Source organism: Salvelinus fontinalis, chromosome 9, assembly GCF_029448725.1.
Source record: "Salvelinus fontinalis isolate EN_2023a chromosome 9, ASM2944872v1, whole genome shotgun sequence".
Taxonomy (NCBI): Eukaryota; Metazoa; Chordata; class Actinopteri; order Salmoniformes; family Salmonidae; genus Salvelinus; species Salvelinus fontinalis.
The window spans coordinates 43,852,466-43,869,912 of record NC_074673.1 but is presented as its reverse complement, the minus strand read 5'-3'; the positions used below and the strand labels follow the sequence as shown (position 1 = coordinate 43,869,912).

Sequence of the window (17,447 nt, the reverse complement as noted above, 5' to 3'; positions counted from 1 at the left end):
AAGGGGACGCAGATCGAGGATCCTTCTGAGAATCCTGAGGCAAACGAGTAAACTCCCAATGCCTTCCATTCTTCTTGCTAACGTGCAATCATTGGAAAATAAAATTGATGACCTACTCCTAAGATTATCCTACCAACGAGATATTAAAAACTGTAACATCTTATGTTTCACCGAGACGTGGCTGAGCGAAGATACGGACATTATAGAGCTAGTGGGATTTTCCATGCACTGGCAGAACAGAGATGCTACCTCTGATAAGACGAATAAGACGTGTCTTTTTGTCAATAACAGCTGGTGCGCAATGTCTAATATTACAGAAGTCTCAAGGTAATTCTCGCATGAGGTAGAGTACCTTATGAGAAGCTGTAGACCACACTATCTACCAAGAGAGTTCTCATCTGTATTATTCGTGGCTGTCTATTTACCACCACAGAATGAAGCTGGCACTAAGACCGCTCTCAACCAACTCTATAAGGCCATAAGCAAAGAAGAAAATGCTCACCCAGAAGTGGCACTCCTAGTGGCTGGGGACGTTATTGCAGGCAAACTTAAATCAGTTTTACCAAATTTTTACCAGCATGTCACATGTGCATCCAGGGGGGTAAAATCCTAGACCACCTTTACTCCACACACAGAGATGCATACAAAGCTCTCCCTCACCCTCCATTTGGCAAATCTGACCCTAATTCTATCCTCCTGATTCCTGCTTACAAGCAAAAACTAAAGCAGAAAGTACCAGTGACTCGGTCAATACGGAAGTGGTCAGATGACACGGATGCTACACTACAGGACTGTTTCGCTAGCACAGACTGGAATATGTTCCGGGATTCATCCAATGGCAATGAGGAATCCACCACCTCAGTCATCGGCTTCATCAATAAGTGCATCGATGATGTCGTCCCCACAGTGACTGTACGTACATATCCCAACCAGAAGCCATGGATTACAGGCAACATCCGCATCGAGCTAAAGGCTAGAGCTTCCGCTTTCAAGGAGCGGGAGACTAATCAGGACGCTTATAAGAAATCCCGCTATGCCCTCAGACGAACGAACAAACAAGTAAAGTGTCAATACAGGATTAAGAATGAATCCTACTACACCAGCTCTGATGCTCGTCGGATGTGGCAGGGCTTGAAAACTTTTACAGAGTACAAAAGGAAACCCAGACGCGAGCTGCCCAGTGATGCGAGCCTACCAGATGAGCTAAATGCCTTGTATGCTCGCTTAGAGGGAAGCAACACTGAAGCACGCACGAGAGCACCAGCTGTTCTGGATGACTGTGTGATAATGCTCTCGGTAGCTGATGTGAACAAAACCTTTAAACAGGTCAAAATTCACAAAGCCGCTGGGCCAAACGGATTACCAGGACGTGTACTCAAAGAATGTGCGGACCAACTGTCAAGTGTCTTCACTGATATTTTCAACCTCTCCCTGACCGAGTCTGTAATTACTACATGTTTCAAGCAGACCACCATAGTCCCTGTGTCCAAGGAAGTGATGGTAACCTGCCTAAATGATTACCGCCCCATGGCGCTCATGTCGGTAGCCATGAAGTGCTTTGAAAGGCTGGTCATGGCTCACATTAACAGCATCCTCCCGGACACCCTAGACCTACTTCAATTCTCATACCGCCTCAACAGATCCACAGATGACGCAATCTCAATCGCACACCACACTGCCCTTTCTCACCTGGACAAGAGGAACACCTATGTGAGAAGGCTGATCATTGACTATAACTCAGCGTTCAAGTCCATAGTGCCCACGAAGCTCATCACTAAGCTAAGGACTCTGGGACTGAACACCTCCCTCTGCAACTGGATCCTTGACTTCCTGACGGGCCACTCCCAGGTGGTAAAAGTAGGCAACAACACATCTGCCACACTGATCCTTAACACTGGGGCCCCTCAGGAGTGTGTACTTAGTCCCCTCCTGTATTCCCTGTTTACCCACGACTGCATGGCCCAACACGACTTCAACACCATCATTAAGTTTGCTGACGACACGACAGTGGTAGGCCTGATCACCGACAACGATGAGACAGCCTATAGGGAGGTGGTCAGAGAACTGGCAGTGTGGTGCCAGAACAAAAACCTCTCCTTCAATGTGACCAAGACAAAGGAGCTGATAGTGGACTACAGGAATAGGCGGACCCAACAGGCCCCCATTAACATTGACGGGGCTGTAGTGGAGTGGGTCGAGAGTTTCAAGTTCCTCGGTGTCCACATCACCAATTTACTATCATGGTCCAAACATACCAAGACGGTTGTGAAGAGCGCACGACAAAACCTTTTCCCCCTCAGGAGACTGATAAGATTTCGCATAAGTCCCCAGATCCTCTAAAGGTTCTACAGCTGCACCATCGAGAGCATCCTGACCGGTTGCATCACCGCCTGGTATGGCAACTGTTTGGCATCTGACCGTAAGGCGCTAAAGAGGGAGGTGCGAACGGCCCAGCACATCACTGGGGCCAAGCTTCCTGCAATCCAGGACCTATATAATATGCGGTGTCAGAGGAAGGCCCATAAAATTGTTAGAGACTCCAGTCACTCCAGTTATAGTCTGTTTTCTCTGCTCCCGCACGGCAAGCGGTACTGGAGCATCAAGTCTAGGACCAAAAGGCTCCTCAACAGCTTCTACCCCCAAGCCATTAGACTGCTGAACAATTTATAAAAATTGCCGCTGGACAAATTACTTCTACCCCCCGATTTGATTTGATAACAGTACATTTTCTTCGGTCTCATTTTATTACCCTTCTTTATCTGTTAACTAATCTCTCACAACTAGACGTAGGTCTCTCAAGTTTCTGAAATAGCACTTTTGCCAGCACTCAAATCAGAAATACACTTCTCATTTCACAAAAAAACAATATGTTCATGTACATTTTCTAAAAGCATATCAAAACTATATCAAAATCCTAGTTATGTAAGACATATACAAATCAAATCAGTCACTCATAAAGGTCACATATAAATCCCAAAAGGACATTTAAAAGACAGTTTAAAAACCTTTTCTCAATAGGGGGTGCTGTTTGCACTTTGTAATAATTTCGTTCCCAAATTAAACTGCCTCGTACTCAATTCTTGCTCGTACAATATGCATATTATTATTACTATTGGATAGAAAACACTCTCTAGTTTCTAAAACTGTTTGAATTATATCTGTGAGTAAAACAGAACTCGAGTTGGAGCAATTTTCCTATGAGGAAGTGAGAAATCTGAAATCTGCAGGCTGTTCTGAGGTCGGTTTATTAATTTGCATGTCTTCTATTGGTTGAGATGCACTGCATACACCTTCCCCTGGATGTCAGCAAATAGTGAGAATTGAAATGGAGTTGCTAGGCAGATCTGAGGCCTTATAAATGGGCTGGCAACGTGGGGTCCTCTCTTTCTTTCCTTCGCAATGACGCAAGACAGACCTCAGGATGGCGTTCTAGAAAGCTCCCGTTATAGCCCTTAGATATATCCGGCTCTGATTTTATTCGATATAGGTGTTAAAGACATCATAATGTTGTTATTTTAAACAGAGTTATATCAGTTTATATCAGTATATTGCGATTTTCGGGTATTTATTTGTGCTGCGTTCTAGTGAGTTGGGCACGTCTGGCCCACATGGCTAATGTTTACTGCTAATTCCAAAGTTGAAGACGACAATCTACAACCGAGCAACGATTCTTTTGGAAAAAGGACAACTTGCCCAAGATTCTGATGGGAGCTCATCAAAAAGTAAGAACTATTTATGATGTTAATTCGTTGTTCTGTTGAAAAATGTAAAACTCATATTCCGCCATTAATTTCGGTGCGGTCTCGCTTTAACGAACGCTGTATGTTGTAGTAACGTTAATTTTAAAAATCTAACACAGCGATTGCATTAAGAACTAATGTATCTTTCATTTGCTGTCCAACCTGTATTTTTTAGTCAAGTTTAAATTTAGTTACTGATTAGATTAGGTGCCTCTCCCAAGATTTCTCCCGACATATTGTTGGCAGCTTGGCTACTATTCTCATTGTATAACCACGATTTGTGCTGCTAATTATGGACATTTTCGAACAAACTCTATATGTATTGTGTAATATGATGTTATAGGACTGTCATCTGAAGAAGTTTGAGAAGGTTAGTGAAAAAATTAATATCTTTTGCTGGTTTATTCGTTATCACTATTGTTGGCTTGAATCAATGCTGTTGTGTGGTTGGCTATTGTAGTAAGCTAATATAATGCTATATTGTGTTTTCGCTGTAAAACACTTAAAAAAATCTGAAATATTGGCTGGATTCACAAGATCTTTGTCTTTCATTTGCTGTACGCTGTGTATTTTTCATAAATGTTTTATGATGAGTATTTAGGGAATTCACGTTGGTCTCTGTAGTTATTCTAGTTGCTTTGGTGAGAGTTGTGATGGTGGCTGCAATGGTAAACAATGATTTATACCTGAAATATGCAAATTTTTCTAACAAAACATATGCTATACAATAAATATGTTATCAGACTGTCATCTGATGAAGTTGTTTCTTGGTTAGTGGCTATTTATATCTTTATTTGGTCGAAATTGTGATAGCTACCTATGCAGGAAAAAATTGGTGGGAAAAAAAGTTGTGTCTTTTGCTATCGTGGTTAGCTAATAGAAATACATATTGTGTCTTCCCTGTAAAACATTTTAAAAATCAGAAATGATGGCTGGATTCACAAGATGTGTATCTTTCATCTGGTGTCTTGGACTTGTGATTTAATGATATTTAGATGCTAGTATTTACTTGTGACGCTATGCTAGGCTATGCTAGTCAGCTTTTTTACTGATGGGGGTGCTCCCGGATCCGGGATTGTGATGAAGTAAAAGTTAATTTATGCCAAAATCATGTCATCAAAATCCATTTCTGGTATTCTGATCCTATAGCTGATCTCATAAACCACAGGATATATTTGTTATTTTATTTATTTAACCTTTATTTAAAGGAGGGGTATAAAGGAGGGGTCTGCGGTTATAAAGCGGGTGAATTGGCAATAAGGAAGCAGAGCACCTAAGCATTGGAAGTGGACCATAACGTCCTCTAATGACGCAAGACTTAAAGGAGAAGCAGGCCAGGGGGAAGGCAGTCTGAGCCTTACTAGAGGGAAAACAGCTGGATCTGGTTAGGACTCTGTCGTAAATATTACCATGTTGTTAGTTACATTAACACCTACCCAGTTTTAGGATTCTACAGTAAACAGGTTGGCTCTTATGTTCCGTTTACAACCTCAACCTGTGAGCTGAAAAAAACCTCAACCTGTGAGCTGAACCTATAAACCAAAATAAAGTTCTTTGCATACTATAAAACCTCACGTTGTTTTATAATGTGCATTACAGTTACCGACATACAGTTTCACAAATGCAGATTAGTTACAGTAATCAACATCGATGTTTTACCATGCAGAATACTGTTCCGTGACAGTCATACACCAATCTCACTTGCCAGGCTCACAGGCAACTGTGCGAAGAGACTATATACTTTAACACACACACACACACACACACACACACACACACACACACACACACACACACACACACACACACACACACACACACACACACACACACACACACACACACACACACACACACACACACACACACACACACACACACACACACACCATAGCAAAAAGGTGTATTAAACCGCACTGACCTGCAGTGGACAGCAGGAGAAAGATGACTGTCAGGACATTCAAGGACTGCCGGCTGGTGACAGTCATCTTCGGGTCCTCATGAAAACAGGCGCCAGAGGGGGAGATTCTCACTGCAGGGCTGCTTTAGCTGAACCTCCTGGACATTCTTTGCTCTCTGCCACCCCCGATCACATGGCTGCTGTTGTCCAACCGGACACCTGGACAGAGAAAGAAAACCAATCAATCAATTAATTCAATTAAATTAATGATCATGATTATTACGTATAAAGCCTATTGTGAGCTACAGTAACTAAGGGCTACAGTAACTAAGGGCTACAGTAACTAAGGAGAGAAAATAAGCTTTTGATCAAATAACATAAATCTTGCCACAGGTTATTTGCTCTGATTAGACAATTGTGCCTTGCAGCACTCACCATGCACCAAAATGAGTTGGCTCTTTTTTCCAGCCCTCTAATAGTTCCGATCAATGGGAGTGCTTGTGATAAATCACATAAAGTGCTCTCTCTGTTAGAAGAGGACCCCGTTTGGCTACAGAGCTGTTCGAGATGAGCCTGTTGGTGATGATGCATCGCACCAGTTCATGCACCAGGTCAAAGTCTCTCTTCTTCAATTCTGTGTGCCCCATCCAGGCCTATGGAGGCTCCCATTAGCATCGCACCACTCTATCATACCCGTGAACTGGTGCGATGCTAATGGGAGCCTCCACAGGCCTGGCTGGGGCACACAGAATTGAAGAAGAGAGATTTTCAATTCTGAGTGTCCCCGCGAGGCACGTGGAGGCTAGCATTCGCATCGCACCACTCTATCATACCCGTCCGACGTCCGTACAATGTGGCTAAATTAGATAAATGGCTTAGGAGAAACTGTTTTATCTTAGTGAGGTTGAGGACTGTTATTTTCTGCTCTTGAACAAATGGTCACTGTGTGTTCCTGTTGATTTTATGTTCATCTGAGATTGCCAAATGTAAAATGTATGCTAATTTGAGTTGATTGTGGAGCGCGTCACAGACTTTGTCATCAAACACTCTGAATAAGCATGAAGGGTTTTAGATTGCGCAAAGTTAGTGTGACAATATCATCCTGCTCATCTGAGCTAGGAAACACTTATCTAGCAGTGTACACCTGTGTTCATGCTAGGAGGATTCTACATCTATCACGGGGAAGAGGAGAAAGCCTAGTGAGGATGCTTCCTGCTTCATAATATTGACTTGAGTTCAAGAGACAGAATATCTGGATGTCTGTCTGCTCAGCCTGGTCTCACAGACTAGGCATAACATAGTAAATGAAATCCAACACACTCAAATTAGTATGGTATGTTTCATAAGACAGAAGGTTACTTCAGGATAAAACAAAAAGAGGGTGGTTGAGCGGGGTGGATGGGTAACTGTATATCACAAACGTCTAGCAATCCAACGGTTGCGTGTTCAAGTCTCATCACGGACAACTTCAGAATTTTAGCTGATTAGCAACTTTGCTACTACTTACTACTTGTTAGCTACATTGCAACTATTTAGCATGTTAGCTAACACTTCCCCTAACCGTAACCTTAACACATTAACCTAAGTCATAACCTCAACCCTAACCTTAACCCTTAGCCTAGCTAGCAACCTGGCCAACTAGCTAACGTTAGCAACAACAAATTGGAATTCGTAACATACATATTTCAAATTCGTAACATGTTATAAGAATTGCAATTAGTAGCATATCATACTAATTGTAATTAATTTCATATGAATTGTAATTCGTATCAATCAAAATGGATGATGGACATCCACAAATTAATACATTCCATACCAAACATAACATATCATGCTAATTTGAGTGTCCTGGATTTTCATTTACTATGTTACATCTACCCATGAGTCCAGGTTGGTCTGCTGAGATTGTTGGTCTCTGCCACTCTGATTTCTGTCATTCTGCTCATACCTGGTCCTGTTTGATGCAGTATATATAGCCCTGTCCCTGACAAGAAAGGTGCAATGTATGTTGTTGGAACAAAACCAAACCCAGATGGCCATCACAGTGCAATACATGGAAAATACTGTATGTGCCATATGCAATGCATACGGAAAGTATTCAGACCCCTTTGACTTTTTCCACATTTTGTTACGTTACAGTCTTCTTCTAAAATGGATTCAATTGTTTTTTCCCCCTCATCATACTCAGGGTTGGGGAGTAACGGATTACATTACATGTAAGGGATTACAAAAACTGTAATCTGTTATGTTACTCGCAAAAACATTGTAATCGGACTACAGATACTTTCGAGGATTATTTTGAAATTCAGAAAGGATGTTTGCAGGAAAACATCTTTGACAGTTCCCTGTTTTCTCAATGACATTCAAATCAGCATTGAAAAAAGGTGTATGTTTAAGTTTGTTCCACCTGAGCGAGTCTGACCACAAGTCAAAGACCACTATGATGACACACCAAATGTGTTTGATGGATCGCGGGAAAAGAGCAGGAATAGGTTTTTGAAGGCTACAGTCCAAGCTATGTCTTCCAATGGTGAAACTGCTTTCGGCATCCAAAGATTATCCAATTTGAATAAACGCTTGGAGGTAAGGATGACAGCAGTGGTGTAGTCTACAGCAGTACGGATAGCATTTATTACTGATATCTACATAGCACATCGATGTAAATCACACTTCTACTCTCTGATTTAGCTATTTGCGCCTTACGGATTGTGGTTGTTGTGGATGGCTGTTCACAAATCTAAATGTGTATTTGAACCCAATAATGGTTGAATTCAAGAAGTTTAAGCTACCTATCAATCATTGTTTTTGAAACCAGGGACAGCCAGTGAAAAATGCACTCTTGCAACAGCTGCCTAGTGTGTTGATCCCAGCCTATGGAATAAAAATGGGGCTTTTATTGCTCAATCTAATTCATGCTGATAATCTTTTTAAATCCATAGGCCTAATGGACACTTGCTCAAACTCGCACACGTTTGATAGACTTAAAGGGGCAATCTGTAGTTGCTACATTAATGTTTGAACTTTAAATTATATATATTAATGTAAAGGTATAATTTAATGTAGTAGAAAGTCATGGGTTAGAAGAAGTATACATAAGCAACCCATAAAGTACAATTTAACATCCATCCATATATGGCCAGCTATGTAAACATTAACATTGATTTATCCTGCAATAGATGTCATTCAATTGGTAACATATATTTTTGTCTTCTTCTAATACCTCTAAATTACATTACTGAGTTTAGGTAATCAAAAGGTTACGTTACTGATTACAATTTTGGACAGGTAACTAGTAACTGTAAAGGATTACATTTAGAAAGTAACCTACCCAACCCTGATCATACTACACACAACACCCCATAATGACAAAGCAAAAACTAAAATATCACATTTACATAAGTATTCAGATCCTTTACTCAGTACTTTGTTGAAGCACCTTTGGCAGCGATTACAGCCTCGAGTCTTCTTGGGTATGATGCTACAAGCTTGGCACACCTGTATTTGGGGGAGTTTCTCCCATTGTTCTCTGCAGATCCTCTCAAGCTCTGTCAGGTTGGATGGGGAGCGTTGCTGCACAGCTATTTTCAAGTCTCTGATGTTTGATCAGATTCAAGTCTGTGCTCTGGCTGGGCCACTCAAGTACATTCAGAGACTTGTCCCAAAGCAACTGCTGCGTTGTCTTTGCTGTGTGGTTAGGGTTGTTGTCCTGTTGAAAGGTGAACATTCACCCCAGTCTGAGATCTTGAGCACTCCGGGGCAGGTTTTCATCAAGGATCTCTCTGTACTTTGCTCCATTCATCTTTCTCTCGATTCTGACTAGTCTGCCAGTCCCTGCCGCTGAAAAACTTCCCCACAGCATGATTCTGCCACCACCATGCTTCACCATAGGGATGGTGCCAGGTTTCCTCCAGATGTGATGCTGGCATTCAGGCCAAACAGTTCAATCTTGGTTTCATCAGACCAAAGAATCTTGTTTCTCATGGTCTGAGAGTCCTTTATGTGCCTTTTGGCAAACTCTAAGCGGGCTGTCATGTGCCTTTTACTGAGGAGTGGTTTCCGTCTGGCCACTACCATAAAGGCCTGATTAGTGGAGTGCTGCAGGAATGGTTGTCCTTCTGGAAGGTTCTCCCATCTCTACAGAGGAACTCTGGAGCTCTGTCAGAGTGATCATTGGTTTCTTGGTCACCTCCCTGACCAAGACCCTTCTCCCCCAACTGTCAACTGTGGGACCTTATATAGACAGGTGTGTGCCTTTCCAAATCATGTCCAATCAATTGAATTTACCACAGGTAGAAACACTTCAAGGATGATCAATGGAAACAGGATGCACCTGAGCTCAATGTCGAGTCTCATAGCAAAGAGTCTATTTTATCTGATCTTCATCTTAATCACAACAATAGACAAACACAGTCTGCTGAAATGTATAATAATAATAATAACAATTATACGTTTTCATGTCTTTATTGAACATGTGTAAACATGTGTAAACATTCACAGTGCAGGGTGGAGAAGTATGTGAAAAAAAAAATCCATTGGATTTAATAACTGGTTGACCCTCCTTTGGCAGCAATAACCTCAACCAAATGTTTTCTGTAGTTGCGGATCAGACCTGCGGTCAGGAGGAATTTTGGACCATTCCTCTTTACAAAATTGTTTCAGTTCAGCAATATTCTTGAGATGTCTGGTGGGAACCGCTCTCTTGAGGTCATGCCACAGCATCTCAATTGCGTTGAGGTCAGGTCTCTGACTGGGCCACTCCAGAACTTCTTCTGTTGAAGCCATTCTGTTTTTGTTATACTTCTGTGTTTTGGGTCGTTGTCCTGTTGCATCACCCAACTTTTGTTGAGCTTCAATTGGCAGACAGATAGTATTACATTCTCCTGCTAAATGTCTTCTTAAACTTGAGAATTAATTTCCGTCGAAGATAGCAAGCTGTCCAGGCCCTGAGGCAGCAAAGCAGCTCCAAACCATGATGCTCCCTCCACCATACTTTACAGTTGGGATGAGGTTTAGATGTTAGTGTGCTGTGCCTTTTTTTCTACACACATAGTGTGTGTTCCTTCCAAACAACTCAACTTTAGTTTCATCTCTCCACAGAATATTTTGGCAGTAGCGCTGTGGAACATCCAGATGCTCTTTTGTGAACTTCAGACGTGCAGCAATGGTTTTTTTGGACAGCAGTGGCTTCTTCTGTTGTGTCCCCCCATAAACACCATTCTTGTTTATTGTTTTACGTATCGTAGACTCGTCATCAGAGATGTTAGGATGTTTATGCAGAGATTTCAATAATTCCAAAGGGTTCACATACTTTTTCTTGCCACTGTATGTAAATATTTATTTTATGTTTTATAAATGTGCAAACATTTATAATAACCTGTTTTTGTTTTGTCATTATGAGGTATTGTGTGTAGATTAATGAGGAAAAACATTTATTTAATCCATTTTAGAATAAGGCTAGTACGTAACAAAATGTGGAACAAGTCAAGGGGTCTGAATACTTTCCGAATGCTTGTTTACTTTAGGCTGTTCCTCCTCCTCAGAGGGACAGTCAGAGAGACTCTGGAGAGAGAGAGAGAGAGAGAGAGAGAGAGAGAGAGAGAGAGAGAGAGAGAGAGAGAGAGAGAGAGAGAGAGAGAGAGAGAGAGAGAGAGAGAGAGAGAGAGAGAGAGAGAGAGAGAGAGAGAGAGAGAGAGAGAGAGAGAGAGAGAGAGAGAGAGAGAGAGAGAGAGAGAGAGAGAGAGAGAGAGAGAGAGTTATCGTGTTCTGTCAGACAACAACATGACCAGGGATTACCCTCCTTTGAAGATCCTCCTTCGTTTTGGATTTACATGGATTCTGCATTTTTTCATATTGTCCTGTGGAATCACCCCCTTTGTCTCTAATGCTGTCTTATTTGTCTACACGGTACAAACAGATATGGTATTTTAATCCCCCGGTGTTGTATTTCTTATCAACAAAGAATCACATGTGGATAAAGGAGGTTTACATAACTAGCTTAATGTAAGTCAAGAAGAACCCCTCTTCCCGACACACATACACACACATGCATGTGCACATACGCACCCACAAGCGCTCAGGCAACGCACACACATCCACATGCAAGAAAAAGAAAGGCACACATACACACACATACATGCAAGAAATGCATTTCACTGTACTTGTGCACGTGAAATATATTTTTAAAAATTACTTCACACACACACACACACACACACACACACACACACACACACACACACACACACACACACACACACACACACACACACACACACACACACACACACACACACACACACACACACACACGCACACACACGCACACACACAAAGTTGAGAACACTCATCGGTACAACACAAGACATGCAGCCAAAAGTCTCTTCACGGTCCCCAGGTCCAGAACAGGGGCTGGAAAACACACAGTATTAAATACAGTATTAAATTTAAAAAACACTTTTCGACACGACGGGGACTGTGGAGAGACACAGAATTTAGGCATTTTGCATTGTATTTTGTATTGTATTTTGCATTGTATTTTGCACTGTATTTTGTATTGTATTTTGCATTGTATTTTGCATTGTATTTTGTATTGAATTTTGCATTGTATTTTGTATTGTATTTTGCATTCTATTATGTGTGTGATATGTGGTTGGTATACGACTGTGAAATGTGGTTTTCTCACCTGGCTATCTTAACATGAATGCACTAGCTGTGGGTCGCTCTGGATGGGAGTGTCTGCTGAATAGTTAAATTGTAATGTAAATGTAGTGCTGTGTATATTTATGTATATTATGTATTTTATTTGTTGTGTTGTTTCCTATTTGGTCCCCAGGAAGAGTAGCCGCTGCCTCGGCAGCAGATAATTGGGGATCTTAATAAATACGAAATACACACACACACACACACACACACACACACACACACACACACACACACACACACACACACACACACACACACACACACACACACACACACACACACACACACACACACACACACACACACACACACACACACACACACACATGGCTTGTGTGTCAATGACAGTCATTAGATCCCAGCTTTACTACATCTATCAAATGTGGCCACACATCCACAGAGCGAGAGACTGACATCTCTGTTGCTGAACACACATAGTGCACATACATGCTACAGATGGAGAGGCAGTGTGGAGACTGTTTGCATCATGCTGAACACAGTCCTGAGATGTAACGCAAACTGACAGAATATTCTAGCTATTTTATCTAAACAACAACTGAATAAATCTGATTGAAATGTCAGCATCACTTGCTGAGGAGCAGCACAAATTAAGGACCAGCACACCATTATCAATTATATAAACCTATTACAGAATTATGCAATTGCTATTTTTTCAGGGCTGGGCAGATAATCAAACAGAAGCAGGATATGTTACCAATTACTCCAGCATCCACTATGAAGTCTAGATTACTACCAGACAGACCCAGACATGTCAGTTGGTTGATAAGAAAAAACAACAGTTTTCTGCTGTTAGCGGATTGCAAAAAAATTCAGAGAAAGAGACACTCTTTAGTGTTTTTCAATTTTTTTTTCTTGTCTTGTTTTTGATCAAACATTTGCTTCCAGCCAGTAACACATTGTGCTCTTGAGTATTGTTCATCTCATAAGTTAATATATTTTTGAGGGCTAGAAAGAATATTGCATTCTGCATAGAGACTTCTATTTGATTTGCTGTTGATTAGCGGTTCAATTGTTACGCTACATCCTAGGCAACTATGTATGATGTCATACAATGAATTATAAAATGGGTGGTTCGAGCCCTGAATGCTGATTTGCTGACAGCCGTGGTATATCAGACCATATACCACTGGTACGACAAAACATTTATTTTAACTGCTCTACTTATGTTGGTAACTAGTTTATAATAGCAATAAGGCACCTCGGGGGGTTGTGATATATGGCCAATATACCACGGCTAAGGGCTGCGTCCAGGCAGCTCTGCGTTGCGTTGTGCATAAGAACAGCCCTTAGCCGTGGTATAATAGCCATATAGCACAACCCCCCCGGGCCTTATTGCTTAAATAATGAGACACAAGAGGAGTGAGTTTGTGGGGAAATAAGGTTAGCTGCCTGCACACAGGAAACTGAGCATTCACGCCGCAATTGTTGCAACCCCTATTACTAGTCTGTTCAACCTCTCTTTGGTATCGTCTGAGATCCCCAAAGATTGGAAAGCTGCCGCAGTCATCCCCCTCTTCAAAGGGGGAGACACTCTAGACCCAAACTGTTGCAGATCTATATCTATCCTACCCTGCCTTTCTAAGGTCTTCGAAAGCCAAGTTAAACCTATGTAAAATACTTGTATGTTTTCTGAATTTTTATAATGAGTATTTCTGTATTTGAATTGGGCACTCTGCAATTTCACTGGACGCTAGCGTCCCACATACCCTAGTGAGGTTTTAATTAATATGAGTCTGGAAGGAGAGTTTACAGTCTAATGAGACACCTAGGTATTTGTAATTGTCCACATATTCTAAGTCAGAACTGCAGGCAGAGATCGGTTGAAGAGCTTGCATTTAGTTTTACTTGCATTTAAGAGCAGTTGGAGGCCACTGAAGGAGAGTTGTATGGCATTGAAGCTCGTCTGGAGGGTTGTTAACACAGTGTCCAAAGAAGGGTCAGAAGTATACAGAATGGTGTCGTCTGCGTAGAGGTGGATCAGAGAATCACCAACAGCAAGAGTGACATCATTGATGTATACAGAGAAAAGAGTCGGCCCGAGAATTGAACACTGTGTCACCCCCATAGAGACTGCCAGAGGTCCGGACAACAGGTCCTCCAATTTGACACACTGAACTCTGTCTGAGAAGTAGTTGGTGAACCAGGCGAGGCAGTAATTTGAGAAATCAAGGCTGTTGAGTCTACCAATAAGAATGTGGTGAATTACAGAGTCGAAAGCCTTGGCCAGGTCGATGAATGCGGCTGCACAGTATTGTCTTTTATCGATGGCTGTTATGATATCGTTTAGGACCTTGAGCGTGTCTGAGGTGCACCCATGACCAGCTCGGAAACCAGATTACATAGTGGAGAAGGTACGGTGGGATTCGAAATGGTCGGTGATCTGTTTGTTAAAGATGAACTTCTTGTGAATCCAACCACGGTGTCAGATTTCAAAAAGACTTTACGGCAAAAGCATACCTTACGATTATTTGAGAACATCGCCCAGCAGACAAATCATTACAAACAGTAACCAGCCAAGTAGAAGAGTTACACAAGTCAGAAATAGAGATAAAATTAATCCCTTACCTTTGATGATCTTCATATGGTTGCACTCAGAAGACATTCATTTACTTAATAAATGTTTGTTTTGTTCAATAAAGTCTCTCTTTATATCCAAAAACCTCTGGTTTGTTCGCGTGTTTTCTTCAGTAATCCACATGTAATCCACAAACACAGTCACAACAGGCAGACAAAACAACAAAATTGTATCCTTAAAGTTCATAGAAACATGTCAAACGATGTTTATATTCAATCCTCAGGTTGTTTTTAGCCTAAACAATCGATAATATTTCAACCGGACAATAACGCCGTCAATATATAAGGTAAACAAGACAGGCACTCTCTCGGTCGTGCGCATGAAAAAGCTCTGTGACACTGCAGGTTCCACTCATTCAGACTGCTCTTACTCCCTCATTTTTCAGAATGCAAGCCTGAAACAATTTCTATAGACTGTTGACATCTAGTGGAAGGCATAGGAACTGCAATTTGAGTCCTAAGTCAAAGGATACTGTAATGGCATTGAATAGAAAACTACAAAAAAATAAAAATCCTACTTCCTGGATGGATTTTTCTCAGGTTTTCGCCTTCCAAATCAGTTCTGTTATACTCAGAGACACTATTTTAACAATTCTGGAAACTTTAGAGTGTGTTCTATTCAAATCTACCAATTATATGCATATCCTATCTTCTGGGCCTGAGTAGCAAGCAGTTTAATTTGGGCACGCTTTTCATCCAAAATTCCGAATGCTGCCCCCTACCCTAGAGAAGGGCATCTTCAATCCAAAATTAAATCTAGAATCGGCTTCCGATTTCGCAAGAAAGCATCCTTCACTCATGCTGCCAAACATACGCTCGTAATACTGATTATCCTACTGATCCTTGAATTTGGCGATGTCATTTACAAAATAGCCTCCAACACAATACTTAGCAAATTGGATGCAGTCTATCACAGTGCCATACGTTTTGTCACCAAGGCCCCATATACTACCCAACACTGCAACCTGTATGCTCTTGTTGGCTGGCCATCGCTTCATATTTCTCATATTTGTCACCAAACCCTCTGGCTCCAGGTCATCTATAAGTCTTTGCTAGGTAAAGCTCCACTTTATCTCAGCTCACTGGTCACCATAGCAGCACCCATCCGTAGCACGCGCTCCAGCAGGTATATTTCACTGGTTACCCCCAAAGCCTATTCCACGTTTGGCCACCTTTTCTTCCAGTTCTCTGATGCCAATGACTGGAACGAATTGCAATAATCACAGAAGCTGGAGACTCATATCTCCCTCACTAACTTTAAGCATCAGCTGTCAGAGCAGCTCACAGATCATTGCACCTGTACATAGCCCATCTGTAAATAGCCCATCCAACTACCTCATCCCCATATTGTTTTTGTTTCTTTTGCTCCTTTACACACCAGTATCTCTACTTGCACATTCATCTTCTGCACATCTATCACTCTAGTGTTTAATTGCTAAATTGTAATTACTTCGCCACTACGGCCTATTTACTTCCTTACCTCCCTAATCTTACCTCATTTGCACACAAATGGAATGTGCTACAGAGGGTACTGCGTACCGCCCAATACATCACTGTGGACGAGCTCCCTGCCATCCAGGAACTCTATACCAGGTGGTGTCAGAGGAAGGCCCTAAAAATGGTCAAAGACTCCAGCCACCCAAGTCATAGACTGTTCTCCTTCCTACCGCACGGCAAGCGGTACCGATGCACCAAGTCTGGAGCCAACAGGACCCTGAACAGCTTCTAACCCCAAGCCATAAGACAGCTAAATAGTTAACCAAATAGCTACCTGGACTGTGTAGATTGACCCCCCTTTGCACAAACTATTTTATACTCATAACATATGCTGTTGCAACTGCTTATTATCTATCCTGTTGCCTAGTCACTTTATCCCTACCTATATGTACATATCTACCTCAATTACCTCGTACCCCTCCCTGCACATCGACTTTGTACCGGTAACATGTGTATTTAGCCAAGTTATCGATTTTTCTCTCAGATTTTTCTCTCTGCTTTGTTGGGAAGCAAGCATTTCACTGTTAGTCTACACCTGTTGTCTACGAAGCATTGATTGGATGAAGGCATCCTTTGGTTAAAGGGTATTGGGTTGATTGTTTGAAAAATGGTCTGAGGGGCTTGTGTACACCACGCCTGCTGTTCCCATAGTGACAGCTCTGACGTAGATCGCTCTGTTTTCAAAAAAAATCAAAACCTCAAAATAAAACATAAAAGACATTAGGGTGCAAATGCAAGTGGACTAGCAGCTTGAGGTTGCCTGGGAAACCTCTCACAAAAGAGACGGGGGGGAGAGTGGTTATTGCTCTGTCTAGTGAGTAATTATCTGTGGTAGTGAACAGGAAATGAAAAAAAATTGTTGCCTAAAAAAAGAACAGCCACAATGGAACAACACGGCGGGGTTTCCATGGCAGGGAGTATGTTGTTTTCGAGGTGAATGTGGCCCACCCTACTTTAATGGGCTGCTGAATTGTGTGCCTGCATGGTAGGCTTGTTTTCGGCATGTAGCACTT

The 17,447-nt window shown here is 41.8% G+C and overlaps 1 protein-coding gene across 1 annotated transcript in view; it reads right to left on the bottom strand.

Moving 5' to 3' along the window:
• Nucleotides 1–17,447, bottom strand: part of shisal1b (shisa like 1b) — a 61,532-nt gene that overhangs the window by 18,548 nt on the left and 25,537 nt on the right. Inside the window, exon 2 of the mRNA XM_055934525.1 lies at nucleotides 5,662–5,859. Within this exon, the coding sequence (XP_055790500.1) occupies nucleotides 5,662–5,728 (67 nt within the window). The 5' untranslated portion in view covers nucleotides 5,729–5,859. The remainder of the gene's footprint in view (nucleotides 1–5,661; nucleotides 5,860–17,447) is intronic.